Source organism: Eptatretus burgeri, chromosome 17, assembly GCF_056783735.1.
Source record: "Eptatretus burgeri isolate ZD-2024b chromosome 17, Ebu_testis_v1, whole genome shotgun sequence".
NCBI classification, from domain to species: Eukaryota; Metazoa; Chordata; class Myxini; order Myxiniformes; family Myxinidae; genus Eptatretus; species Eptatretus burgeri.
Window position 1 is genome coordinate 28,899,961 of NC_140977.1, and position 27,159 is coordinate 28,927,119.

At 41.5% G+C, this 27,159-nt stretch overlaps 1 protein-coding gene across 1 annotated transcript in view; it reads left to right on the forward strand.

Moving 5' to 3' along the window:
• The window catches only part of LOC147009636 (interferon-induced transmembrane protein 1-like), a 125,070-nt gene extending 111,090 nt beyond the window's left edge, over nt 1–13,980 (forward strand). The window contains exons 2-3 of the mRNA XM_085862463.1: nt 9,803–9,987; nt 13,536–13,980. Coding sequence (XP_085718589.1) covers nt 9,803–9,987; nt 13,536–13,733 — 383 coding nt within the window. The 3' untranslated portion in view covers nt 13,734–13,980. The remainder of the gene's footprint in view (nt 1–9,802; nt 9,988–13,535) is intronic.
• Nucleotides 13,981–27,159: the final 13,179 nt, after the last annotated feature.

Here is a 27,159-nt window from a genome sequence, read left to right on the forward strand (position 1 = left end):
CTTGAGAAAGTAGCGACACAAACCAGAAGTTTCTACAATGATTCTGTACCAAACCATCAAAAATCGAATGTTTTGGATGTTTGACCTCACTGTGACCTTGACCTTTGACCGATTTTGACCAAAATCTAATCAGCACTAGCCATCACCCTGCTGAATCACGTGGTGTAATTTGACATTGGTAGCTTCTTCCATTCTCGAGTTATCGTGCCTACAAACAAACAAACAAACAAACAAACAGAAACGGAAGGCATCAATATACTTACGAAATCTTTAGATTTCATAAGTAACAAACAAACAGAAACAGAAATCATCATTTAAGTAACAAACAAACAAACAACCAAGTAAGTAATAAATAAACCAATGTCACCCGCAGGGTGACCCGTATCTTGCCAAAAGGTGACCACGTGTGACTTCTTTAAGGTCACACTGAAGTGAACAGAGCTGCTATCCACCAGGAGCGACTCCTTGAGAAATATCTGCCTACGAGAGATTCCGATGAGAATCATTCTACAGAGTAACCATGAAAAATATGCATTTGCCTCATAACGTCACCAAATAACGTCATAATGTCTCAAGCTTGACATATCGAGAAAGCACTCATCGAGGTATTCAATTTGAGGTATGACACGATATGGTTCCTAAAACTTGAAAATTTGACCTTGGGGTCAAATATGTTTGATCTTCGGCGCTAGCCATGAAGGTCAAGGCCAATCGCCACCAAAAATTAATCAGCTGAGCGCCAGACCATGAACTATATTCCCATGAAGTTTGATGACGATCCGATCAAAATTACTCAAAAAATAAGGGTTTCGTCGACTCCCCTGATTTGTGACCAAGTGACCTTGACCTTTGACCTTCAAAATTTTATGCGCTGAAAGGGACCTCTATAGGCCTCTGATATGCGAAGTTACAAAAATTTCCAATGATAACTGTGCTCTGCAGAATTTTTTATACGTGATTACAGACAAACACAAAAAAAACATACAAGCTGACTAACATCTTCTTCTTCTTCTTTCGGCTGCTCCCGTTAGGGGTCGCCACAGCAGATCATCCATTATGATCCGCATAGTGATTTGGCACATGTTTTACACCGGATGCCCTTCCTGACGCAACCCTGGTCGCCTCTTACGACACAGGGATATGGTACACCTATTTTAACCGGGGTATACACCAGCCCAGTACACTGGTACTCATTTCGCCGACCTCGGAAGGATGACAGGCTGAGTCAACCCCCTGATGTATTAATTCAGTGGCTCAACGGGGCTTGAACTCAGGACCTTTTGGATCCCAAGCCGCTGCCCTAACCACTGCGCCAACACCAGGCTCCTACAAGCTGACTAACATATCTTGCAAAAACTTCGTTTTGGCAAGACAACAAACACAAACAGTAAGGGGTGAAAACAGTAACCTCCGATCTTCGATGGCGGAGGTTAACAAGATGGACGCTCCAGGGACTTTCAGGTCCTTGCACGACAGACTTTCAGGAAGGAAAGCAGGGAATTTGAAGGAGGTGGGTTTGGGGTGGATTAGTGGGAGCAGAAAAGATCGTGGTTTTGAATGGGGGAAGATAAGAGATGGTGGTAAACAGCTGTTTTGAAGACTTGGAGGGAAGAGTGGGATTGAAGAGAATGTGGGATTTTGTTCCAGAGGTGTGGAAAAAAGAGAAATGAAAGAATGAAGGTGAGCAGCGATTCTTGATTTTGGTCGTTTCACAAGAAGGGATGCTGGCGAACCTGGTCCACCCTGCGGAAATATGGGGGGGGGGGGTTGGGGGGACATATCTCAGACAGAGTAGTGGGGAGGGGGCGAGACTGGAGAGGAGATGGGTAGAAGACAGAAAGAACTCCGACCTGCCTGCAGTGCGAGAGTGAGACTCAAAGGCTCAGCCTCATCACGGGAGATACCAATGGTCCTAATTGCCTTGGTTTCCACAGCGTGAAGCCGAGAAAGGTGAGAAGCAGGCGCACTGGCCCAGAGGGAAGAGCAGTACTCCATCACGCTGCGGACAAAAGCTTTTTATGTGGTCAGGAGCTCAGGTGGGTTGAGGAAGGACTTTGCATAATGGAGGATGCACAGTCGGTGACTGGCTTTGGAGTCCAGCTTGGAAATGTGGCTTTCCCAGGAAAGATCATGGCAGATAGTGAGACCCAGAAGCTTGAATGAAAGGACTTCTTCAAGACGATTGGTGAGAAAGTATGTGGGGGAGGGGGGAGGGCAGGGGGTCCAGATGGTCCTTTTGGGGAGACATAGTGAGTGTGAGATTTGTCAAGATCGAAAGACATGTTCCACATGTTGGACCAGCTTGTGATTTTAACCAGATCTGCAGAGAGTGAAGAAGCTGCTGCTTGCCAATCTCAGGGATGACAGATGATACGGCAGAGGGTGGAGTCATCAGCAAAGAGATAAAGAGGATTTTCCACTCAGAGAGATCATTGATGAAAAGCAGAAAAAGAACATGGCCCAGAACGCTACCTTGAGGAACTCCAGCCTGGACAGGAAGAGGGGATGAAAGAACTCCATTTAGGGCCACACGTTGGCTGCGACAGCAGAGGAAGTCTGCGAGCCACGAGTGGAGATGTCCTTGGATACCAGAGGAAGAGAGTTCAGTGAGCAGGGCAGGGTGCCAGACCGGATTGAAAGCACGCAATATGTATCGGGATAGGGCTCCGATTTCATGTCCGGCATTGAGAACCTCCATCCATTGTTTGGAGAGCAGAAGCAACATATCCCGGGTAGAGTGACCTGGTCTGAAACCAAATTGATGATCGGAAATCAAGCCATTGGAGAAGAGAAGGATTTAACATCTGAAGCGATGATGGATTCCATAACCTTGCTGATGATTGGGAGAAGGCTGTTTGGTCCGTAGTTGTAAGGATCTGTTTTTGTACCTATTTTATGCAGACCAGTAACGTTTGCTGATTTCCAAGCAGATGGCAGATGACCTTGAGCAAATGCGTGGGTGAATCGAGCAGAGAGATGGGGTGAGCAAGAGCAGATAAGCAGGTTTTTAGGACACGTGTGTCTTGTGCGTATATTACTGGTTATGTTAACACAAATATATTGTATTCAGAAAGTGTTGGTTTTACCAAACCACACCGTGTTTATTTTAAAAACAGCCGACCAGCTGTGTATTTCCCAGTTGTCTCAGGCTTCTCATGTTACCTGGTGTGAAAGTATATATATATATATATATATATATATATATATATATATATATATATATATATATATATATATATATATATATATATATATATATATATATATATATATATATCAAAACATGATTACTTTTTACATATATATTTAGAAATAGATATTATATACCAAATCTAATCCCCTAACTTCAGACAGCAAGGCACAGATCGAGTCCCATCACAGAGCTTGCTGCGCCACCTGCCAGCAACAAGTGTCACCTGCCACTCGAACACATTGTCATCACCACTCAGGAGGTTTGCAGTCAGGAATATTAAATTCAACCAAAGAAGTACAGTGACCCAATGACATGATGGTGATGTCATGTACATATAATATGCCAGTCTCACATCATCCCTGCTGATTCCAGTCTCACGAACACATTATCTCACAGGTTTCTGTGGTGATCGTGTGAATAGCTGTCACACCATAGCATAATTTCCTCACCTCTTGATGAGCGGGGTCTCCCAGATTGTTGCTTGCACACATCTTGCACCACCATACATCTCAAATTTATCACAAAGTCTTGTAATTGTTCTTCGTGATGGAGGTTCCGTTGCAAATTCACGTCTCCACTGTCTTTGCACTTCACACGCATTTTCCAATACCACTTCAAAATTACTTTACATTTTTCAAAGGTCAAGCAACCCTGTGTAATGTTGGTTACGCTTTACATTATGGGTATCGTTTGCGACTAATGCCATCTGTTCGGTGTCTGCCACACTATTTAAGAAGCACATGAAAATTGTGCTCCACCATGACTACATGACTGTATATATATATATATATATATATATATATATATATATATATATATATATATATATATATATATATATATATATATATATATATATATATATATATATATATATATATATATATATATATATATATATATATATATATATTTGTGGGGTGTGCATAACGAACAATTCTTCATACGTTGGTACATAATAAATAGAAGCTTTATGTTTATCGGAAAGCATCACCAACCTCCTGCTAGATTTGAATTGAGGTTTTTTATTTCACAGTTTGCCATAACATGTATTTATAAATATTTAGATAAACATTTTTATCAAAGTACTATCAGGACTACCCAGTGTTGCTCAGGGGAAGAAAATTGCGAAGTGGCGGGGGGGGGGCGGGGAGAGGAGAGTTGGCAGGTTGGGGGAGGGGGCAGGAGAATTGCTGGGTGGAGGGGGGGGGAGTTGCCCGGGTGGGAGGGGTAGGAGAGTTGGAAGGCCATGGCCGAGGGTTGAAGAAATGGTGGGTCCAGAGAGGTAGGAGAGTTAGAGAAATGCTAGGGCAGGATGGCAGGGTAGGAGATTTGGTGGGCCGGGAGAGGGGGGGGGATATGATAATTTGAGGGCCGTGGGGAGGATGGGGAGGGGCAGGAAAATCGATTGTTAACCTTGAGGAAGCACAAGACAGAAGCAAATGTTAACTCTGTACTTGCACTGCATTCTGTTGATGCTGCTCTGCGTTTGAAGAAAATGAAAGCGCTTACTGCGAAGTTGTTACAGATTGAATCGATCACGGTCTGGTGAAAATATTTCCAGCAACAATTCAGTATTTCGACTTAAATTTGCACCATTTGCAGACGGCAGTTTGCAGTCAAAATTATTCGAGATCCGGAACATACCGAATGAGACTGCCGATACGATTGCTCAATACGTAAAGGAAACTCTTGAAAAGTGTCCTCTTTTTTCAGTGTTCTCTTCGGAGTGTCCTCTTTTTGGGGGGAGTGACCCTCTTCGGAGTGTCCTCTTTATTTTTGGAGTGTCCTCTTTTTTGTGAGTGTCCCTCTCCAGATGGTCCTCTTTTTTTTTTGGTGTGGTCCTCTTCGAAGTGTTCTCTTGTTTTCGGACCTTCCCTCATATTTACTTTCGGTAAGTTAAGGTTGGGGGTAGTTATGTACCAAAATAGCGAATTATTGATTAAATTATGTTAAGGGAATTACAATAAGAATTGTACAACATATGTACAACCCTATGTGAAGTTAGGATTAGATGGGACGTAATGACCTAAGGCGTGACATAATTTATACGCTTCACCAGAGGCCTGAGTTTTATGATGAAAGAAAGGTCATCTGCCATGGTAATTGTACATTAGGACTTTCAGATTAGTTTAACACTAATCTGCTAAAAAATATTATAAAAAAACCACAAACACATATAATTACAATTTTAAACAGTCACTGCTGCTGTTAAACACGAATCTGCTATTTATGAAAATATAAATAAATGAAAAAACAAATGCAGATGACGTCAAGGTCATCTGCCATCATCTGCTACAATCAATTGGAGAAAAAGCTCTGGGCTTCCAATTTGACCAATACAGATCACAGAGTTACCAAAACTTTTTCAGGAACTGACATGGAGTCGCAATGAGCTAAAATACTTGGGGGTACATCTTACATACCGTACATACATATACTCATGGGGTATGCTTACATATTGAAAGCAGTCACGAACAATGCTTCCCCATTGTCTCAGGTCGCTCATCTGCATTTGTTTTTTTTCATTTATTTATATTTTCATTAATGAATGCATTTCCCACGGTTCCATGAATTTTCCTGGTGTAGCGGCTAAGATGTCCGTCGGCATGCAAAATTTCAGCTTTCTACGTCACCCGGAAAGTACCGAACATTAATATCAGTCAGTGAGTCAATGAGTGGTTAGAACGAGCTTTATGTATTTTCGAGCATGATATGTTTACACATTGGAAGCAATAATGAACTTCCCTATTGTCTCAGGTCGCTAACCTGCATTTGATTATTTCATTCATTTATTTTCATTTTTTTTTCTTTTATTTATATTTTCATTTACGGATGCTTTCTGATGGTTCTGTGATTTTTTTTCCTGGTGTATCCGCTTTGATGTCCATCAGCACGCAAAATTACGGTGCTTCTCCATGTCTCAGTTCACTCAAGTGCATTGATTTTTTTCATTTTTTTTTCATTTATTTATATTTTTATTTACGGATTTTTTCCGATAGTTCTTTGATTTTTCCTTGTGTAGTGGCATCAATGTCCGTCGGTATGCAAAGTTTCAGCTTTCTACATCACCAGGAAGGTACCGATCTTTAATGTCAGCGAGTTTGAAAGAGCATTGTGTGTGTGTGTGTGTGTGTGTGTGTGTGTGTGTGTATACATATAAATATATATGGGGTTGCAAAAGTAGGTATACAGTCATGAAAACAAGTACAGTCCTTACTGTATACCTACTTTTGCAGCCCCCCTGTATATATATATATATATATATATATATATATATATATATATATATATATATATATATATATATATATATATATATATATATATATATATATTGTTGCAGCCACAGGTACCGAGACACCAGCTTGTCACTCGGGGGTTAATCCCTGGTTGTCCTCGGTAGAGCTGGACCTGGGGCCACCGCTCACAATTAACGTTGTGGTACAGTGGGTTGTTTTAGAACCATGAACGCCACCCAGTCAACCACGAGTTCCAGTGTCCACCGTCTAATTATGCCGTTTAACGAGAGGTCACATGGTTACCTGAGTGGGGAACACGCCCTCGGAAAAGCACCAATCTTATCTTTATTAGATTTTAATTAAGGCGGCCGAGCGTTTTAACCGCTGGTGCGTGCCGACTATTTTTGGTCAAATCTGTGGTGATTACCTCTCAGTCTATCTCGGTTCGGGCAATGCCAGACCAATGGAAGGAAAGGACAAACACGGACAAGTTGGAAGTCAACAAATGATTTATTAATAAGGAAATAAATAAATAAAAAGAATTTTATTTCCTGAGGTAAAAAAATGAATAAATTCCAAAACAATCAAAATGAATAATTAATCAGTCAAAATCAATCAAAATGACAGGAAAGAGATGGAGAGCAGATGCTTATCAGGTGGGTTGACTTACAACTAAACACAGACAAGGGCACCCAACAGATCATTCGAGGGGGGGGGGGAGTAGAGTCGTCTCGCTCACCAGAGAGAAGTCATCCGTGAAGTGAAGACAGCCTGAAATGTGTGTGTGCATGTCTTGTCCGTCGCCAGCACCCACCCTTGCCGTGCATCCACTAGCTAACAGCCTTGAATGCCAGTTGACGTCTGGGGGGCAACCGAGACAGTCTGTCATGGGTTTAGACCCTGGTGCTGCGACACGGGCAGCTCCTCACACTTCACGAAACTGGTGACATCCAGTGACCCACACGGTCCTTTGGTGACTGACCCGCACCTCACTCGTTGTGACCGACCCGTGCCTCACTCGTTGTCGGTGCTGCTCACACCCACACGCACACCACACACTCGCTTGCTCGCTCGCACCCTTCTGGCTCGCTTGCCCAAGCATTGGAAAGGACGAATTGTCTCGTTGTTGGCACTGGTCAGACACCCACACGCTCACTCGCTCGTTTTCTCGCTTGCGCGCTCGCACTCTGGCTCGCTTCTTTAGAACAGACCTCCAATTCTTTTTATATATGCGGTCCGTCTCGGCAGGCAGAGAGTCCCCCCAAGCTCATCCTGCCCCACTTGCGCACTGTTACCATGACAACCCATGCGCTCGAAAAAGGGCGGGCCTCCATGTTTGTGAAAGAAATGTGTGTAAACGTTGCTGAAGAAAAAAAATGGTGGGCATCAGCGCTCGCGAAACAAATATGTGCATAAATGTGTCTGTTGTAAAAAAAAAAAGCTTCCCATAAAGCTGCTGTCACACCTTGACGGTTTAGCTAGCATATGCCGACGTATGAAAATTTGTCTAAAACGCTGGCACACGTCGAATACGTTATTGGTAAGTTTTGTATATGTTAAGAGCACGCTGAAGCACGCTGGCATACATCGTAGTATGCCAAGCTCGTCGACAAATTTTAACATACTCAAAATTTTTCGACGTATGCCAGCGTATGACTCACACATTCCGCATACGCTGGCCATAAGTTGTAGGCACATTACGCGATCGTTGACACATGTCGACACACGTTACTTGTAAGTCATTCATAAGTTGAAACACGTCGAGGTAATGTTTAGCGTACCCAAAACTTATTTCTAACCTATGAGTAATGTGCTTTGAACGTATGTGTAACGTATCTCCAACGCATATTGACGTATGTAAACGTATTTGACGTCTTCCGGACGACCACAGAACTTCGTGAACGTGTTACTAACTTACAGCTACCATATAATGGTGTATTGGCACAGTTTAGGGGAATTGGTATATAAAAATTGGGTTCACACAGGAGGAACCCGTCAGTGTTACAGACTCCATGTTTTTTTTCTTTTTTTTTTTTTTCTTTGGTATGACGGTGACGTTAACACTTCGATTTCAAGTGCGGTTCTGATTTAAATTATTGAGCGGCAGCCTACTAATTATATTATATTACAACCGCACTAGAAATCGAAGTGTCAACATCACCGTCATGCCAAAGAAAAAAAAATAATAATAATAATAAAAAAATAACTATGGAGTCTGGAACACTGACGCTAAACATTACCTCGACGCGTTTCGACTTATGAATAACTTACAAGTAACGTGTGTCGATGTGTGTCAATGATCGCGTAACGTGCCTACAACACGTTACTCATAGGTTAGAAATAAGTTTCGGGTATGCAAAACATTCCCTCGACGTGTTTCGACTTATGAGTAACGTGTGTCGACGTGTGTCAACGATCGCGTAACGTGCCCTACAACTTACGGCCAGCTTATGCGGAACGTGTGAGTCATACGCTGGCATGCGTCGAAAAATTTTGAGCATGTTAAAATTTGGCGACAAGCTCGGCGTACTACGATGTATGCCAGCGTGCTCTTAACGTATACAAAACTTACCCATAACGTATTTGACGTGTGCCAGCGTATTCGGCAAATTTTTAATACGTCAGCATACGCTGGCTAAAACGTCAAGGAGTGACAGCGGCTTGACACTTCGATGTCTAGTGCGGTTATGATTTGAATCGTCGAGCGGCAGCCTTTTAATAGGATACGCCACGTGATCGTCGGCGATACGCTGCCGTGCGCTATGCATATGTTAGACTATCGTTGGGCATAGATTGTGAACGCCAACAACACGCTAAGCATTCATTGGTATTAGTTATCTATATGTTATCGAAACGTTCTGTGTACGTTACTAATATGTTATGCATACGTCGAACTCGTTATGAATATGCCCAAAACTGGGGAAGAAACAGCAATAGTTCAGCATACGCCAGCATTTTACATACATTTTGATACGTTGCCATACGCTGGCTAAAACGTCAAGGTGTGACAGCGGCTTAAGAGAGGGGATGTATTATTTACCATTCTCAACGCATCACATTTAAAATCCCATTAGACATGGGGATGGGGCTAATCTAAACATGCAGTTAAGGAAATAACTGTCTAAGGACCTGGATGTGTGGATGCATTCATCAGACCGGATTCTGAAATCCGTAAAACTATATACATATATATATATATATATATATATATATATATATATATATATATATATATATATATATATATATATATATATATATATATATATGCTTCAAATGATGATGATGATGTAGTTGTTGTTCTCAAGGACATTTATCACAGATCACTCTATCTTTTCTGCGACCCTCTCCACCCATTCCTCCCCAGAAATCACTATGCAACCCCAAGGACAATACCCCGGCTATGAGCACTCTGCTGTAAACATAGCACCAAACCCCACACCAATGTACGGCATAAAGCCAGCAAAGGACTTCCTTGCCTGGTCTCTCTTCAACTTTGCTTTTCTCAATGGATGCTGCCTGGGTTATGTGGCCACGGTGTTTTCCATCAGGGTAAGAGTGACATCAATAACCCCGTGCACCAATGGTGGATTTATTTTTTGTTTTTGAATCACCCACTTTTAAGTTGTTTTCATTTGGGGATTGCATTTCTAGCGTATTTGAATTGAATCGACCACAAGCTCTTCTCATGATCACTATATAGACCTTACTTGCGAAAAGGTGGGTATGGTTCATAAAGTTAAAAATAAAAAATAAAAACAGGATGAACATGTATAAAGTAAGATGTGGATGTTAAAGGCAATTTAATAAATACATGTCATCAGTGGTTTATGGCAGTGGCTCCCAACACTTGGGCTGTGGACTCCTCCGTGAAAAATAAATGTAACATTGGCTTCCCTGCCCCACCAAATGACGTCACACATGTGACTCACCGCAGGTCGGAAGCAAGCACTCGTGGAAGGCTGTCATTCTTCTTGCTTGTATCGTAATTACCTCTGCCACCGAATGTGGACGGAGATCGTTTTCACCCGTCTGTTTGTTATGACGAATATTGAAAATTTTCGTCATATGTAGGTCTGTTTCGTTTGTTTGTCTGTGAAAAGGATATCTAAAAAAGTTGCCAACAGATTCAGACAAATTTAGTGAACAGATTGTGTGGGTGCCAAGGTCAAATTGATTCGATTTTGGTGAAGATCCGAATCTGGATCCGGATCTAAGAATTTTTAAAGAGATTTTTCACCATTAAGTGATATGGCTAAACTTATATATAGCATGATATCTCAAAAAGTTAGGGACGGATTCGGCTGAAACTTGCTGGGCAGGTTTGGTGTGTGAAAAGGAAGAATTGTTTTCATTTTGGTGAAGATCTGGATGCAGATCGGATAATTTTTTATGCCTCCGTGACAGGGCCAGTGGCATTATGTTTTTGGGTTGTACGTATTGTATGTCCATCCTGATTTTCTATGTTTTCTCTCCAACTGCTTATCCGATTGACATGGAATTTTCACTTTAGGTGCGACTACTCGTGGAGAATATTTTAATGATAATTATGACTTCATATGTCACATGATTTGGCATCCATGTTGGAAAAAAAAGAAAAACTTTGGGTGTCTATCTCCGAAACCACGCTATGGAAAAAATTTAAACTTGGCACATGTAAAGTACTCCCCATTGGAAACAAGTCTTTTTATTTTTTGATGATTTCATACGTGGCTTCATTGTGACGTCACAAGTGCATAAGTCAAATGCTTTATCCGATCAGTACTAAAATTTTTGAGTCATCAAGGACTAAATTGTATTGGGGGGGAAAAAAAATTGTTGACATCATTGGTCACGTGGTTCGGCAGCCATGTTATTTTTAACGTAAATACCTTTAAAAAAAAACATTCTTCTCCGAAACAGCTCAACAGGTCGAGGCGAAACTTTATAGGTATGAATGCCCATCTATGAAGAACAAAAAGTTCTCCAACTATGGATGCTATAGGTCATGTGATTTGGCAGCTATGATTTTTTGAAGAATAAACATTTTAAAATGCTTTCCAGAACGGCTTCATAGATCAAGGGGAAACTTCACCCACACATTCCCCAAGCCTTGGGGAGATCAGGGTGTTCACAAATAATTAATAGGTCACATGGTCTGGCACCCATATTGGATTGAACATAAATCTTTGAAAATAATAATTTTTCTTGAACCACTTCATCAATTTTCTTTGTAATTCTAAACCCCCCCCTAATATAATAGCCGAATTGCAACTTTGGATATTAAAAAGATAACATAAATAAATAAATAAATAATTAAATGAGTAAAACCCCCACCCCCCCCAAAAAAACATAGACTTTTAAATGGTGTTAATGCAGGACCTTGTTCTTCCCACGCCGAAGCCAGAATGCTTATGGCATTTCCCCGCTGGACGGCCAAGCTTAGTTTCTGCTTGAACCAGACCAGTTGCGTTATTTTGCCCATGGATGCAATGAGCCTTCTACTGATGCTGGACGATGCTGGACGATGAGCCAACGATGCTGGACATACGTCTGAGGCCAGTTTGACTGAGGCCAGTGTATTGATTGCATTTCAGAACTTCTGCATCAGTGGCTGCTGCTCCAGCCATTGAGGCTGTAATGTAAACGTGTGATTTGGCGAAAATGTCAACACAAGTGCAATCTCAGGTTAGGTTTTTCCCATTCTTGTATCAGACGATGGTCAAGCTGTTTAAATTCTTGGCGATGTACCATGTACGGCTTTTCATAGTGAGCTTCGACAAAGCTTTGTGGGCACAACGCTGGGCGATGCCATAATATATAGACGCGACGTGGAGTTAGGTTTGCATTTTTCACCATTCCAAATCCGGCTGGCAGGATGGCCGACAGGTATGCACACTCGCCTCCAAGCTGTCTAAGCTGGGTTTGAATCCCGTCCCAGCTATAAACTGTCATCTGGTGTTTCACAGGCAAGGGGATTCATTGATGCGTGTGCCATCCCTCGGATGGACGTTTAACTGAGTGTCCCATCTGCCGGCATTCGTTAGTGTATGTCAAATATCCCAAAATGTCCTTTGTGAAGGGCAGGCAAAGTATCGCTGGCACCCTGAACCAAATTCCAAATTTCTACCCAAACCTACAGAGGGAATTTTATCAGTGGTATAGCCAGGCCCTCAGCCAATCATGCCACCCTACACCCTTGTGGTGTGAATAAATAAGAAGAAGAAGAGGACCATTCCCAATGTCTGGGGAAATTGGCACCTTTGTTTTAAAATTGTTTACCAGGAAGGGCTGGGAGAAAAGAATTCATTAAGTGCCCATGCTAAACAGGATTTCCATTGGAATGTTTTGTCATGAGTCCAATGCAGTTAAAAGGGAATGGGGATGGGTTTGAGGCGATGGAAAAGGCCTGCTTCTCTTCTTTGCTTTTGACTTTGGTACGTGGGCGTTCTTTGCAGCCCCATTTCCCCACCCCCTGCCATCCCAGTCTTTTTTCTTCTCCTCCACAAAATGCAAAATCTGGATGACCTCCAACTAAACAGTAAAGCTGTGCGACTTTACTGTGGAAAAAAGCATGGGCGTTGCCTCCGATTTCGAGATGTGGCCTCCAGATGTGGAGTGTTTGCAATTTTTCACTCCATCCATTGGTTCGGCCATTCTTTTCCCCTTATGCTCCTGCTTGTTGCTTTTGTCCTTCCCAGCATGTCCAAACTTGCATTGGGAATTTATCTTCCTCTCCCACTTAATGACCATCCATCTTTCCTCTTCAACTGTATTCATTTCTGCACCGCACTCCTGTTTCTTCCTCATTACTACATTCATCCGCATGTCTCCTGCGAGTCTTGATATTAAAAGAAAGTGTAATCTTTGAAAAGTCGATCACATGTTGCTCACAGCAATAAACAGGTCACACGCCCCTAAAATTGTACATCAAATGTATTTGAAGGAAAAGGTTCTCCTTTGAAGTGAGATTGTGTGACCCCTGAAGCAAGGTCAGCTACTCAAAGCGGATTTACATGAACGATATGCAAAGCAGAACTTTTACAGTGAAAGAAAGTTTCAAAACTCATGTTACCATGATGCCAATTTTCTTTTCTTGTCACTCCATCTTGTCCCATCAGTCTCGTGACAGCCGTCAAATGAACGATCAGATGGGTGCTGCCAAGCATGCATCGACAGCCAAAGCCTTAAACATCGCTGCCACAGTCTTTGGCATCATCATGTTGATCGTAGTGATCATCTTGTGGGTTCGTATAATCGCAAACCTGCAAGCTGTCATCCAATCGAGCAGAACAACTCATGGGGGGTACGAAGGCTGAAGGAGGGGCGTGTTGGAGAAAGCCAGTGGTTTATACAACTGCAGTCTTGCTTGTGCTCCCTGCAACTACATAATCTGCTTTTGCTAAAGTGAGATGCTGGTTGCTTTTGCTTTAATTGCTGCTATTTCTGCTCACTTTTACAAAAAAAACAACATATTTTCTTTCTTTTATAAATTTTTCAAAAATATCCTTGATTTGATAAAGTCATGTATTTCTTGTTACCAATAAACTGTTTCAAATGCTTGTGCTTCTGGCTGCAGCGATATTGTTAATCGGTCAATTTTAAACAGCTGTACTAACATTGATGATACATTAACAATTGATTCACTGTTTTATTTATTTTATTTTTCCACAATAAACCAAGTATTCCATTTCTTGTTTGACTTGTTTGACAAATTGCAAAAGCGTCTACCACTTAAATTGGAAAATATGCCCTACTTGTTCGAGCCCCTTAAGGCCATACTTGTTTTTTTTAATGCTTTTTGAAAATGATTTTTAATGCTTTTTTACAAAATATATGTTCACAGACTTTTTTTAATACTTTTTAAAAATGCTGTTTTATGTTTTTAATAAAATGCTTTTTTCAATGCTTTTAAAAAAAAACCTTTTTAATCCTTAAAAAAAAAAAAATTATTGTTTTTTTTTAATGTCTCCACTAACGAAGTTGCCGGAGACATCGTGTTTTCGGTATGTGCGTCCATGGTAATTTTCTTGTTGCTCTGCAACCGCTTATCCGATTGACATGAAATTTTCATCATTGGTGCCACTACTTATGTAGAATATTTAAATGATAGATACGATGTCATAGGTCACGTGGTGTGGTAGCCATGTTGGAAAAAAGGAAAAACTTTAGACCTCTGTATCTGGAAAAAATTGAAACTTGACATGTCAAGTACTCCCCATGGGAAATTAGTGTGATTTTGGATGATGTCAAAGGTGGCGTCGTTAGGACATCATAATTGCATACGTCGAATGCTTTATATGAGAAGTATGAACATTTTTGAGGGTCATCTAGGGCTAAATTGTATGGGGGAAAAAAACAATTGATGACATCAGTGAAGTGGTTTGGCAGCCATAGTTTTTTTAGGTGGGTGGAGGCACATCTGACGATGTCACGATTTTGAAGAGTGCCCTTCTAGTTAAGTCAGCTCACTGACCTAATATAACCGTTCGATGTCCTCAGATCCGTGCGTGTCTGTCCATCCGTCCGTCTGTCAACAATTTTTACTTTTTTATCTCCTCCCAGACGTCTTGGCCGATTGAGTTCTAACATGACACGATGATAATACCAGTTAGTCTCTATAGATCGTCTGAGCACTTTTTCACATTTTCACCTCGGGGCCAAGGTTACAGGGTCATCAAGTGCAAAATGACCGATTGGTCGAATGGCCTAGAAGGAAGCATCAGGCGGCTATAATGCGTAATGGGTTTCATAGGGATTATTAAGAAGATTTAATTCGACCAACTAGTTTCTCGTTACCTCTGTCGTCTGGCCCTGTTTATTGGGCAACCCGAGGTCCGCTGACTTAAACACGGCTTCGTGTGGTTATTTTAAGTTCAATTTTAATTGCGTTTTCACTTTTCATCGTCGCTAAGGTTGATTAACACTCGGTTACATCAAGTTTTGTGAAAATTGAATGTTTATATCCTCGATCTGTGTGGAATACATTGCAGCGAGGGGTAACTTCCATGGGCTTCCATCCGTTTCCATGCCAAAAACGAGGCTGTCTTAAGTTCTAGTTGATTTCTGTTTTCACTTTTGGGACCTTCTGGTGTAGCTACACGTTTAATGAAGATACTTTTCGTGCAAATCTGCTCAAACACACTTTTCATGAGGAAATTATATTCAATTCACATAACCGTGAGATTCTGGAAGGGACACCACGTGCTTTCCGTTCACTGCTTCACCTCGTAACCCTCTCCTCCTGAGGGACTGCTTATTCGTAGCATCTGTGAGATCAATGTTTATATTTTAGATGGTTTGGGGATGTGCTCTACAAGTATCTGAAAGAATTCCGGTGAAAAACGGACGTTTTAAGATTTTGTTCGGGCATTTCATCCGGCGGTGAGCTGGTTGGTCACGTGATGCCGCGCAGACGTGCAGCCAGCGAGTGATTGAGCTTCTCGGTGGCCTGAGGGTCCTTTTTAGTTGGGGTCCAGCTCTGTCCTGGATATAGCCATTAAATGCACACACTTAGAGTATTTATTTCACAGCCATAAACGTGGGTATGAAAATTGTATAATGATGTTGGGAATGATTCCTAGAATATGGAGATTTTTGCTTCGAGCGGCCTCACGCATTTATTTTAAATTAAATTTGAATTCTGTTTTCACTTTTCCGTCGTCTCTAAGGTTGATTAACACTCAGTTGCATCAAGTTTTGTATCCGAGCTGACCGTCAAACCCGCTCGGGTGTATTATTTTTGAATGTTATGTTAACTGAAGCAATGTAAGAAAAATGTTCGACTTGTTGTTGCTGTTTTGTACACATCCTGTAGCTGCTGGTTCCATCATTTTCTGGAAGCACAGCTGTGCTGCTGATGCAGTGCCCCTGTTCCCAGTAAGCTGAAACTGATTTTGCCAACCTGAGGAGGATGACAGGCTGTCAAACCATCTGATGTTATTTAAACGGATCAACAGGAGGTTCGAATTCAAAACCCGAAGATCTTAAGCCAGGCACCTTAACCATGTAGCCAACACTCGACTGTTCAACATCTGAAAACATTAAAACAGCAGCATTGATTGGTTACGGTATTTTAATACTTTGGTGATTTGAGATGAAATGATGTGTTCTGCCACTCGTGCAAGATAACTGGGTTGTGAACTCAGTACAAGGACTTGGCAAAGGTTTGTTGTTTTTTAAACCATTTTTGAAAGCTTCGATTGGCCCAGTCTTAGAGGTATGCAGACTCGTTTTTCAGGTGTCTTGTCTGGGTTTGAATCCCCAGCTATGAACCATCATCTCAGTGTTTCACAGGCAGGGTGATTCACCACTGTGTGTGCCATCCGTCGGATGGCCGTGAAACTGGATGTCCCATCTGCCAGGATTAGTTGATGGATGTTGATCCCACAGTGCCCTTCGTGAAGAGTAGGTGAGTTACTGCCAGCACCCTGAACAAATTGGCTCAGGTAAATGTGATGGAAGCAAATTGTTCAGCTCCCTTGCAACACTTACTGGGAATTGAAGGCAAGACCCGGCATCTATGCATGTTGTGGATATGGTGACCTAAAACTACAGCCACAGGGCCAGTGCAAGTCAGTTTGAGCAAACTTTAAAATTGGGAATCGGTGTCTAGCAGCAGCCAATCACCACAATCCATGACTGCCAACACTACTCAGTATTCCTACCAGCTGTCCATCCGTGCTCAAGGGTATGTCCACAATGCACCTCTACCTGCCTTGTACTTTTTCTCGACAATCTGCAATGTAACACCTTGTAGGCAGACCATAAGTGCACGAGATCGTCCCTCTCGCCATTATAAAAATGCCTCTGTCGAGAAAATATCCATGCCAAGAAAAAAAAGTTGTGGGTCTCTTTCCCCATCTCCCACTTCGGTGCCTGAAAGTCTGGGTTTAAATTACTCATATCCTCCGAGGAGTTTGAACGGATATGAATCTCAAGCAGTATAATGGGTAAGATTAGGAACACAAACAGCCTCGCATGCACTGTTCACCACGATTCTGCACCACCTTGCTCATCACAGTTCTTACAAGACAGGGGATCCGAAATTTATTTCCATTTTTGTCTCGCATCCTCTCACTGTCCTGATATTTGAACCAGTGTACATTTTGTGATGAGCCAAGTACACCCATGTGCCAGTTTTGTTGAATTTGTTTTTTTTTTTTTAAATATATTTATTTTAGACAGCTTTGGATAAACTCACCTAATTCTCAATTGGTTTTTTCACACTTCTCTAATCTCCATCTTCTGTCTTAATTAACGCCGTTTTATTATTTGCCTTGCCCATTCTCGTAAGGAAGGGAGAGCAGCTATTGCAGGGGTTAGCAACCCAAAGAAGAGCCATTTATTCAAATTTGGTCAAAAAAAAGCAATATCTTAAGACCCTATTTAAGTTAAGCAATGAAGGTAACACCTACTTCAGTGATTCAAGAACAAGACAGACGCACACATATTGATTTATATATAAAATAATGTTTACTGATATTTACAAATTTCTAAAATATTCTATTTCCCCATACTTTACACATTGGTGTTTTTAATCATGACCTTCTTGACCGTCTTATTCCCAAACCTTCCCTCTTCCTCTTTCTCTGGAGGACGCAAACTGTCATGCACAGTTATGCCTGATGGATACATAAAACTAGAGAGGCATACGGTAGAGTGCGTACCTCTGCCCGGATTCGGATCTTCTCCAAAATTGAATCAATTCGTCCTTGTCACACACCGAACCTGCCCACCAAGTTTTGTCTGAATCTGTCCACAACTTTTTGAGATATCCCACACACAAGCAAACAAATGAAATTGCTCGTTGAGCACAGAATTGCCGGAATAACTTTGTCATATCTCCATGATCTCTGAAAAAACAAAAACCTGGAAATCAATTTGGTTCTTACAAGTCGATAGTGCTACTGTTTAATGAGTTATAACACTTAGTTTGGTCATGATCATAACTTGGAAGTCAATCAGACTTGAAATGACGTTTTTAATCGCAATTTGAAAGTTTTGACCCGACCCCCCTGACATTTGATCCCCGACCGCAAAGTAGGCCGTTGGTGTGACACCCCAATGAGACATATGGTTGGATGCAGAATTGGAAGATGCACATTTTGGATTTGGTTTGAAGGCGATACGACCATTTTAGCGGACGTTATTACGAAAATAAGAATTTCGCTTTTTCGGTGACCTTGACCTTGACCTTTGACCGAAATTCACCAAAACAACAAGTGTCTAAGTTGGACCATGGTCAACGTCTGTACCCAGTTTGGTCATGATCGCTGAAACGGTGTGGCTGCTACAGGGTAAACAAACACACAAACAGACAGACAGACAGACAGACACACAGAATGACACACACAACCGACCAACATAATTGCCGAAATCCGAAGGATTCTGGAAATTAAACATCACTCGTAGAGTGACACTTAGCAAAACGGAATGGCACATGGTAGAAAACATACCTCCGCCAGGCTAAACAGTTAACATTTTGCATGCCATTGATATTGCCGGATCTGAACCAAAATCGAATCAGCGTTTTCTTGTTGCCTAACCAACTCTTCCACCTTGTTTTGTTACAAGTCGTCCACAACTTTGAGATATTATGCAATGCATAGTTTTTGGCCCATCTCTCAATGGTGAAGAATCACTTTAAAAAAAAAATTATCGAATCGGGATTTGAATTTCCACCAAAATTGAATCAATTATTCCGTTTCACACACGCAACCTGTCCACAAAGTTTCGTGTGAATCCATCCATAACCTTTTGAGATATTGTGCTATATGTCATTTTGGGCCCAAATTCCCAATGGTGAAGAATCGATTGAAAAATTCTCGAATCCGGATCCAGATTCAGATCTTCATCAGAATATAATCAATTCTTCCTTTTCACACACCCGACCTGTCTACAAAGTTTCATCCGAATCCGTTCACAACTTTTTGAGATATCATGCGATATCGTTTTTCGCCCCATCTCTCAATGGTGAAGAATCATTTAAAAATTAAATAATTATCTTATAAAGATCTGGATTCGGATCTTCACCAAGACTGAATCAACTCTTCCGAGTGGTCCTCCCAATCTGTCCACCAAGTTTCGTGTGAATCCATCCATAACCTTTTGAAATATTTTGCTATATATCGTTTTTGGCCTCATTTCTCAATGGTGAAGAATCATTTCGAAAATTCTCAGCTCCGGATGTGAATCCGGATCTTCACCAAAATTAAGCATTGCCGTCCTTGGCCGGTCCGCCACACACTCACAAAATTTCAGAACGATTGCTTGAAAACTGCGGCCAAAAATCGTATGACAAACAGAGACAGACAGACAACCAAGCAGTCATAGACTGGTACTTACGAAATTGTCAACTTGACCTCTGACCTTGTCTAATAAAAGCTGTCTCGAGAGAAGGTAGCGACGCAAACCAGAAGTTTCTACGATGATTCTGTACAAAACCATCAAAAAATAGAATGTTTGACCTCACTGTGACCTTGACCTTTGACCGATTTTGACCAAAATCTAATCAGCGCTAGCCATCGCCCTCCTGAATCACGTGGTGTAATTTGACATTGGTAGCTTCTTCCGTTCGAGTTATCGTGCCTACAAACAAACACACAAACAAACAAACACAAACAGAGGACGGAAGTCATCAATATACTAAGATTTCGTCAGTAAAAAACGACAGAGGTGAAAACATAACCTCTGTCCATCGCGGATGGTGGAGGTAAATAGAGACAATACTAATGTCATGTCAAATAAATACACTGCTAATGAGTTCATATAAATGAAGCAGGCCATTAAATTATCTTCAGGTTCTGAAGTATACTGAGTCAACTCAGTATACTTCAGAAGGTACCAAAGGAATAAAGTCTCCGTCTCAGATCCTTGGTCAGAGTCCGAGTCTCACATTCGTAGAGCAAGACTGGAAGCACCAAGAACGTGAAGACTCGGACTTTCGTCCTCCCGCACAGGTACCGGCATGGCCACACCCCATGATCCTGTAAATCCATGACTCCCCAGGCACGACCCGGATGTCTATTGACCTCTGACTCACAACATGCGGAGACATGAATATCACTGCCAAGGTAAGTGAATCTCTCTTTGACCTCAACATTCTCACCACAAACAGGTACAGACAAGATATCAGCATCCAATATGTCATTGAAAGCCTAGATCTTAGTTTTGACTCCCAAAAATCAGAAATCCCAGCGGCTCCGACTCCTCATTCAGCACCTCGAGTATTTAACTGTTAAATATAAAACCATACTATTTAATATTAAAAAAACCTCATTTATCACGCAAATGGCACAATTTTGGTGCCGATTACCTTGAATAGGCCAGACTGGACTGTGCTTAAATGACATGCTTCAAATGTCTGCCATGGTACTGCAAGCACACTTGGATTTGACAGGCAAAATGGTTTATCACTGATGCATTCTGCTGTACGAATGAAGCAAATTTTATTGATAATTATTGCTTTGATGTATTTGATGGATTGTGGCCGTCCTTTGTTGATGTTGGCCTTTAGAAAGCCCCAAAGATAGAAATCTGGTGGTGACAGATCTGGTGAGGATGGGGCCCATTCAACAGCAATTCTTTGACTTATGACTGTGTCACCAACATGCATCAGTGAATACTTTGAAATGTGGGGAGTGATTCCATCCTGTGGAAACCATTGTTCCGCTTTCGAAATCTCCACTCCCCCCTGCAATTGCCAAGGGCCCTCAAAAAGTTTCCAACAACTTGGATGGAACATTTCGTATTGAGTCAATGCTTTGCCTTTGTCGTCCTCAAACCGGAAAGGGTCGATGATGATTCCATCTTTACTGATTGCATCAATGGCACTCGGTAGAGCGCCTCCGCCCTATAATGCCTCATCCATGAGAACATATCTGGCCCACGACATTTTTGAAATATATTACTACATATCATCTGTGGTTCTATCTCTCAATGGTGAAAAATAACTTTAAAAATTAAATAATTCTCGTATCCAAATCAGGATTCGGATCTTCACCGAAATCAAATAAATTGGTCCTAACCACACATCTAACCTGTCCACCAAGTTTCGTCCGAATCCGTCCAGAACTTTTTAAGATATCGTGCTATATATTAATTTAGCCCTCTCTCTCTCAATGGTGAAGGATCACTTTAAAAATTATCACATCTGGATCTGGATTCGAATGTTCACTAAAATTGAATCAATTTTTCCTTGTAGCACACCCAACGTGTCCACCAAGATTCGTCCGAATCTGTCCACAACTTTTTGAGGTATCGTGCTATATATCGTTTTTGGCCCTATCTCTCAATGTTGAAGAATCCGTTTTTAAATTCTGGTAGTCTGATCCGGATCCGGATCTTCACCAAAATGTAATCATTTCGTCCTGTTCATACACCGCACTTGTCCACAGAATTTCATCCAGATCAGTCCACAACTTTATGAGATATCCTGTACACAAACAGATAGACAGACAAGACGGAAGGCGACATGGGTGGTCGCTACATAATTGCATGCAAGTCATACAGTTTTTGACGGATCGGGTTGAAATTTTTTGACAAAGAGGGTGATTATAGTGCGCATAAAAGCCAAGAAGCCGATTTTTGAAAAAAAATTTTTTTAATGATTTTTCAAAAATTTCAAAGTCCCGTTGCTAGGCAACGGTGGTGTGCATAGCAACGGTTCTCAAAAGCATAGAACTAGATCCTGGTATGAACCTACCTGTCAAGTTATATCAAAATCGGTTGACTCCTCTGGCCTCCAGAGCTGTTCATTACATACAAACATACAGACAGATGGAAAAAGTGAAAATAAGGGTATTCCAGCGACCACCCAATATATAAACATACAAACACACAAACAAACATACAGACAGATGGAAAAAGTGAAAATAAGGGTACTCTAGCGACCACCCAATATATAAACATACAAACACGCAAACATACATACAGACAAGCTGGTAGGCGACGAGGGATTCGCAAGGATCGAAGCGCTGGATACGATGCTTTTCATTCTGACCGATCCACCGACGAAGATTCATTGCCAAGACGTATTGGTTCACACACAATTGTTCCTCTGCCTGGCACGATTTTTCCTATTGCGTATTTTGCCAACTGGCACTCCTCATAAAAAATGATGGTAAATAGACACCCTATTTTTGAAGGACTACCATTTGAAAAATAATCGGTTTGCTGGTTTGTGCTGTGGAGCCTCGCGTTGCAGACACACACACACACACACACACACACACACACACACACACACACACACACACACACACACACACACACACACACACACACACACACACACACACACACACACACACACGGAAAACCCGATAAACTCTCAATGCTGTTGTTTGACCACACCTCCTGAGCCACACAATATTTTTTATAAGACACACCCACTTTAAATTATAAATATATAATTAGTGGTGGTGTGTGGGTCGTGGAATCGTTTTCGGTAAATAAATAAATAATTGGAGGTGGTGTGTGGATCGTGGAATCGTTTCCAGTAAATAAATAAATAATTGGAGGTGGTGTGTGGATCGTGGAATTGTTTTCGATAAATAAATAAATAATTGAAGGTGGTGTGAGGGTCGTGGAATTGTTTTCGGTAAATAAATAAATAATTGAAGGTGGTGTGTGTACTGTACTGAAATGGGAGATGCTTAGCAGGCAGACACGAAGCGGAGGAACAGTCGAGCCGGGCTGTGTTGCACGAGTGCGAGCGCGGGCGTACTGTGCCCGCGGCTCCCCTTTATTCCGTACTCGGTACACTCACGAGCCGGCCGACTCCAGCATTACTACGACGCCTCAGGCGGCGCGCACACCTCATATCCCTTGCCGACCCCCACGGCCACCTCCCATCATCACGCCCACCATGCAACATCACCATGCCCTTCCCCATAGGCCCGCAGACTCCACCACACTGTGTGGGTCGTGGAATTGTTTTCGGTAAATAAATAAATAATTGAAGGTGGTGTGTGGATCGTGGAATTGTTTTCGGTAAATAAATAAATAAATAAATGAAGGTGGTGTGTGGGTCCTGGAATCGTTTTCGGTAAATAAATAAACATATTATTAAAAATCCACAAAGACAGAAATGCCGGTGATTCCATTTATTTTGGATCCTTTTCACTTTGGTCAATAACGTTTGGATCGAGGAGAGATCGAAGGTGGAACGACGGTATAGTTCCTTACAAACACTGTATACACACCTTAAATGACGGCAAATAGACACCCCATTTTTGAAGGACTACCATTTGAAAAATAAAACCTCAATCAAAAATCGGCTCGAATAAAATTTTCTAAATATCTCGAAGTGTTTAATTCCGAAGTCTCGTTTCTCAACATTCAAAACTGAAGGACAAGTATTTAAAATACTGCACGCGGTTTTTCGGCCGCCGTGCAGCAATGGGTGGTTGCTAGGCAACGAAATTCAAACGCGCACATTCCCAGACCATATGGCAACTGTTGGCAAAGTTTCATCGAAATCGGTTCACTGGTTCGAGCTGTGGAGCCTCGCGTTGCACACACACACGACAATAAGGGATATCTCATATATATAGCGAATCCAACAGACGGAAAAAGTGAAAATAAGGGGACTCCAGCGACCACCCAAAAAACAAGCCGGTCAGCAACATGAGTGGTCGCTACATAATTGCATACTAGTCATACAGTTTTTGACGGATCGGGCTGAAATTTTTTGACAAAGGTTGATTATATCGTGAATAAAAGCGCATAAGCCGATTTTTGCGTTTCGATTTTTTTTTTCGGATTTCTTCAATAATTTCAGTCCCGTTGCTTGGCAACAGTGGCGTCCATAGCAACGGTGCTCAAAAGCATACAACTAGATCCTGGAATGAACCTTCCTGTCAAGTTTCACCAAAATCGGTTAACTCCTCTGGCCTCCAGAGCTGTCCATTACACACACAAACAGACAGAAAACCTGAGCATAAGGGTCGTCTCGCGACCACCCAAAAGTGATGAAAACATAACCTCCTTCACCTCCGGTGGTGGAGGTAAAAAAGGGAAGAATTGTCTCCAACTTTCGAAATCTGTTTTGTGGTTCACTCTTCCTCAATCACCTGATAAAAACAAGAGGTTTCCATTGGTAAAACGGAAGGTATTAGACAAAAGGTGTGTTCCATTGTTGTATTTTGGAGGGGGACCCGGGGGGGGGGTGGGGGAAGTGGGTCACCCTGTACCAGGGTAGATTTCTGTCTGTCTAGACCTTCGACTTTAGAAATCCAAACGTCCTCTTTTATTTTTTTTGTCCTTAATTGTTTCAGTGATGGGAGATGAACCAGAGAACCTGTCTCCACGTTTCTCACAAACAATGTTAGTTTCCCTTCTAAAAGCAAGAGAGCCGCGTTTCCCTTTCCGTGCAGTTTCCTATTAAGCTTGATTGGATATGAGGTGATGTCTACCTCGACGTCCTCAGGGAGGCTGTTAGTGGGGCAACTTAGCATAACGATTGTGCATTTTGTGAGGAAAGCATCAAATTTGGCACACTAGTAGCCTCACCTATTATGAACAGATTTGGATATTGGGCCATCTCACATTCAGCCGCTGATGGCTGTGGCAGCCATTTTCCACTGCCAACAAAAACTTTGAGATGGCCTAATAACGAAATCTGTTCATAATATGTTACACCACCAGTGTGCCAAATTTGGTGCTTTCCTAACAAAATGCACAATTGTTATGCTATATTTAGCTAAGTTGCTCTACGACATGCATATTCACAGCCCTTTTCCCACGCGAACGCCTTCACTTCTTACATACAGGCTGCATAACGCACATTCACTCTTCCCCTGGAAAGCCAAGGTACCTTATTGTGCAGAACAAGGTCCGAATATTGACAAGGTCGATAATGTGGAAAAAATGGAGGGGGGGGGATACAAATTTTCTATGTAAATGTGTATCGTGTAGTGCCGCCCCCAGGTGGGGGAGGGTATTACAGGTCCCCACCATTCACAGTGCAGTATTCCTGTCCCCACGTTTTCCTGTGATGTGAGGTGCATTGAATTATAAGCGGTAGGTAGGTTTTTGCTTCATGATTGTTTTATACCTATACAGAGCTGTCAGTTACCTATACACCACCCAAATAAATGTATGCATCAGAAGAATGTGTTGCATGCTTGGAACTAGATCGCCCGTTGAGCGGGTACTTGGCTGGTATTGTTAAATGCTCATGAGTCTTGTTCGTTTTACCTCCGCTCCAGAAGGAGGACGGCGGTAATGTTTTCACCCCTGTCTGTTTGTTACTTGTGGAATCGAAGATTCGCAAGTATATTGATTGGTCTGGTCTGTGATTCTGTCTGTTTGTTGAAGTACTGAAGAAAATCGAAGATTTTTCAAGTATTGGTTGGGAATGTGTGTCTGTCTGTCTGTCTGTCTGTCTGTCTGTCTGTCTGTCTGTCTGTCTGTCTGTCTGTCTATCGCCTTCAAGTAACATTTTAAAAGTGATCTTCACGAAAGAGTTGGTCGTAAGCAAAAAGCCAATTGATTTTGAGGTCAAAAGGTCAACATAGACCAACGGTCAGCAACTTTGCTGAATTTCTAAAATCATAAACTTTCATCCGAGTTGAAATTTGAAGAGGATTTACATTTCAGGTCACGAAAGACATCCGGCCATTGATTTTTGAGGTCAACATCGGCCAAAAGGTCAACATAGGCCGGATTTCTAAAATTGTCAATTTTCATCTGATTCACTTTAATTTAAAGACGAGTTGCATATTTGGTCATTGAATTCAACCACAAATTATTTTTGAGTTCAACATAGACCAAAAGGTCAACATAGGCCAAAGGTCAACAACTTAAGTGGAATTTCTAAAATCCTCAAATTTCATCCCATTGATTTTAAATTTGAAGAGGATTTCCCGATCCGGTCACTGAATTCAACGAACAAGTATTTTTCAGGTCAACATAGGCCAAAAAGTCGACATAGTCCAAAATGTCAACATAGGCCGGACTTATAAAATCGTCAATTTTCATCCGATTGACTTGAAATTTGAAGAGGAGCTGCATATTTGGTCATTGAATTCAACCAACAATTAATTTCGAGGCCAAATTTGTTTTTTTGGATTTCACAAGTATCGTGCTCTGCAAGACGTCCTTCTAGGCCAGCGGTAAACCTCGATAAAGGGCTATATTTTAGGAGTTTAATCAACCGGCTTGACACAAAGCTACAACAGGTCTCATATGAAAGATGGTGATCTCGGTATCACATTTAGCCCTGTTGTCCTCATATTTTGGTGTGCGGTCCATGAAATATTCACATTTGAAGGATACACCCATCTGAATATTTCGACCATTTCAGAAAATCACATAATTTCCCATAAACTACAAGACAAAGAGCCCTCTTCCTACCCGCTTGGTATTGAAATGAGTCGATTGGACAGGAGAATAATGTAGTATCACAACCACATCATTATATGTAAATTTATATGCCTTTATTGACAAAATACGATAATTTTCGAAATTTTTAGGACCGCCATAAGGAAAATATCAGAGAAGGCGATTTTTCAAAACTGATGTTGACATTGCTATGTTCAGTAGTCATCCTTTACAATATTAAAGAAGATATGATAAAACGTGATTACATAATTATCATCCTCACCATCGCTCTCATCCATGCACCGAGGTTGTCCTACATGGTTGTGCAAAAATGGACACTAATGAAAGGCTATAGCTAAGCAATTATTTAAACCTAATATATCTATTTTTTTTATTCAATTCCTTCTCTTCCAGGGT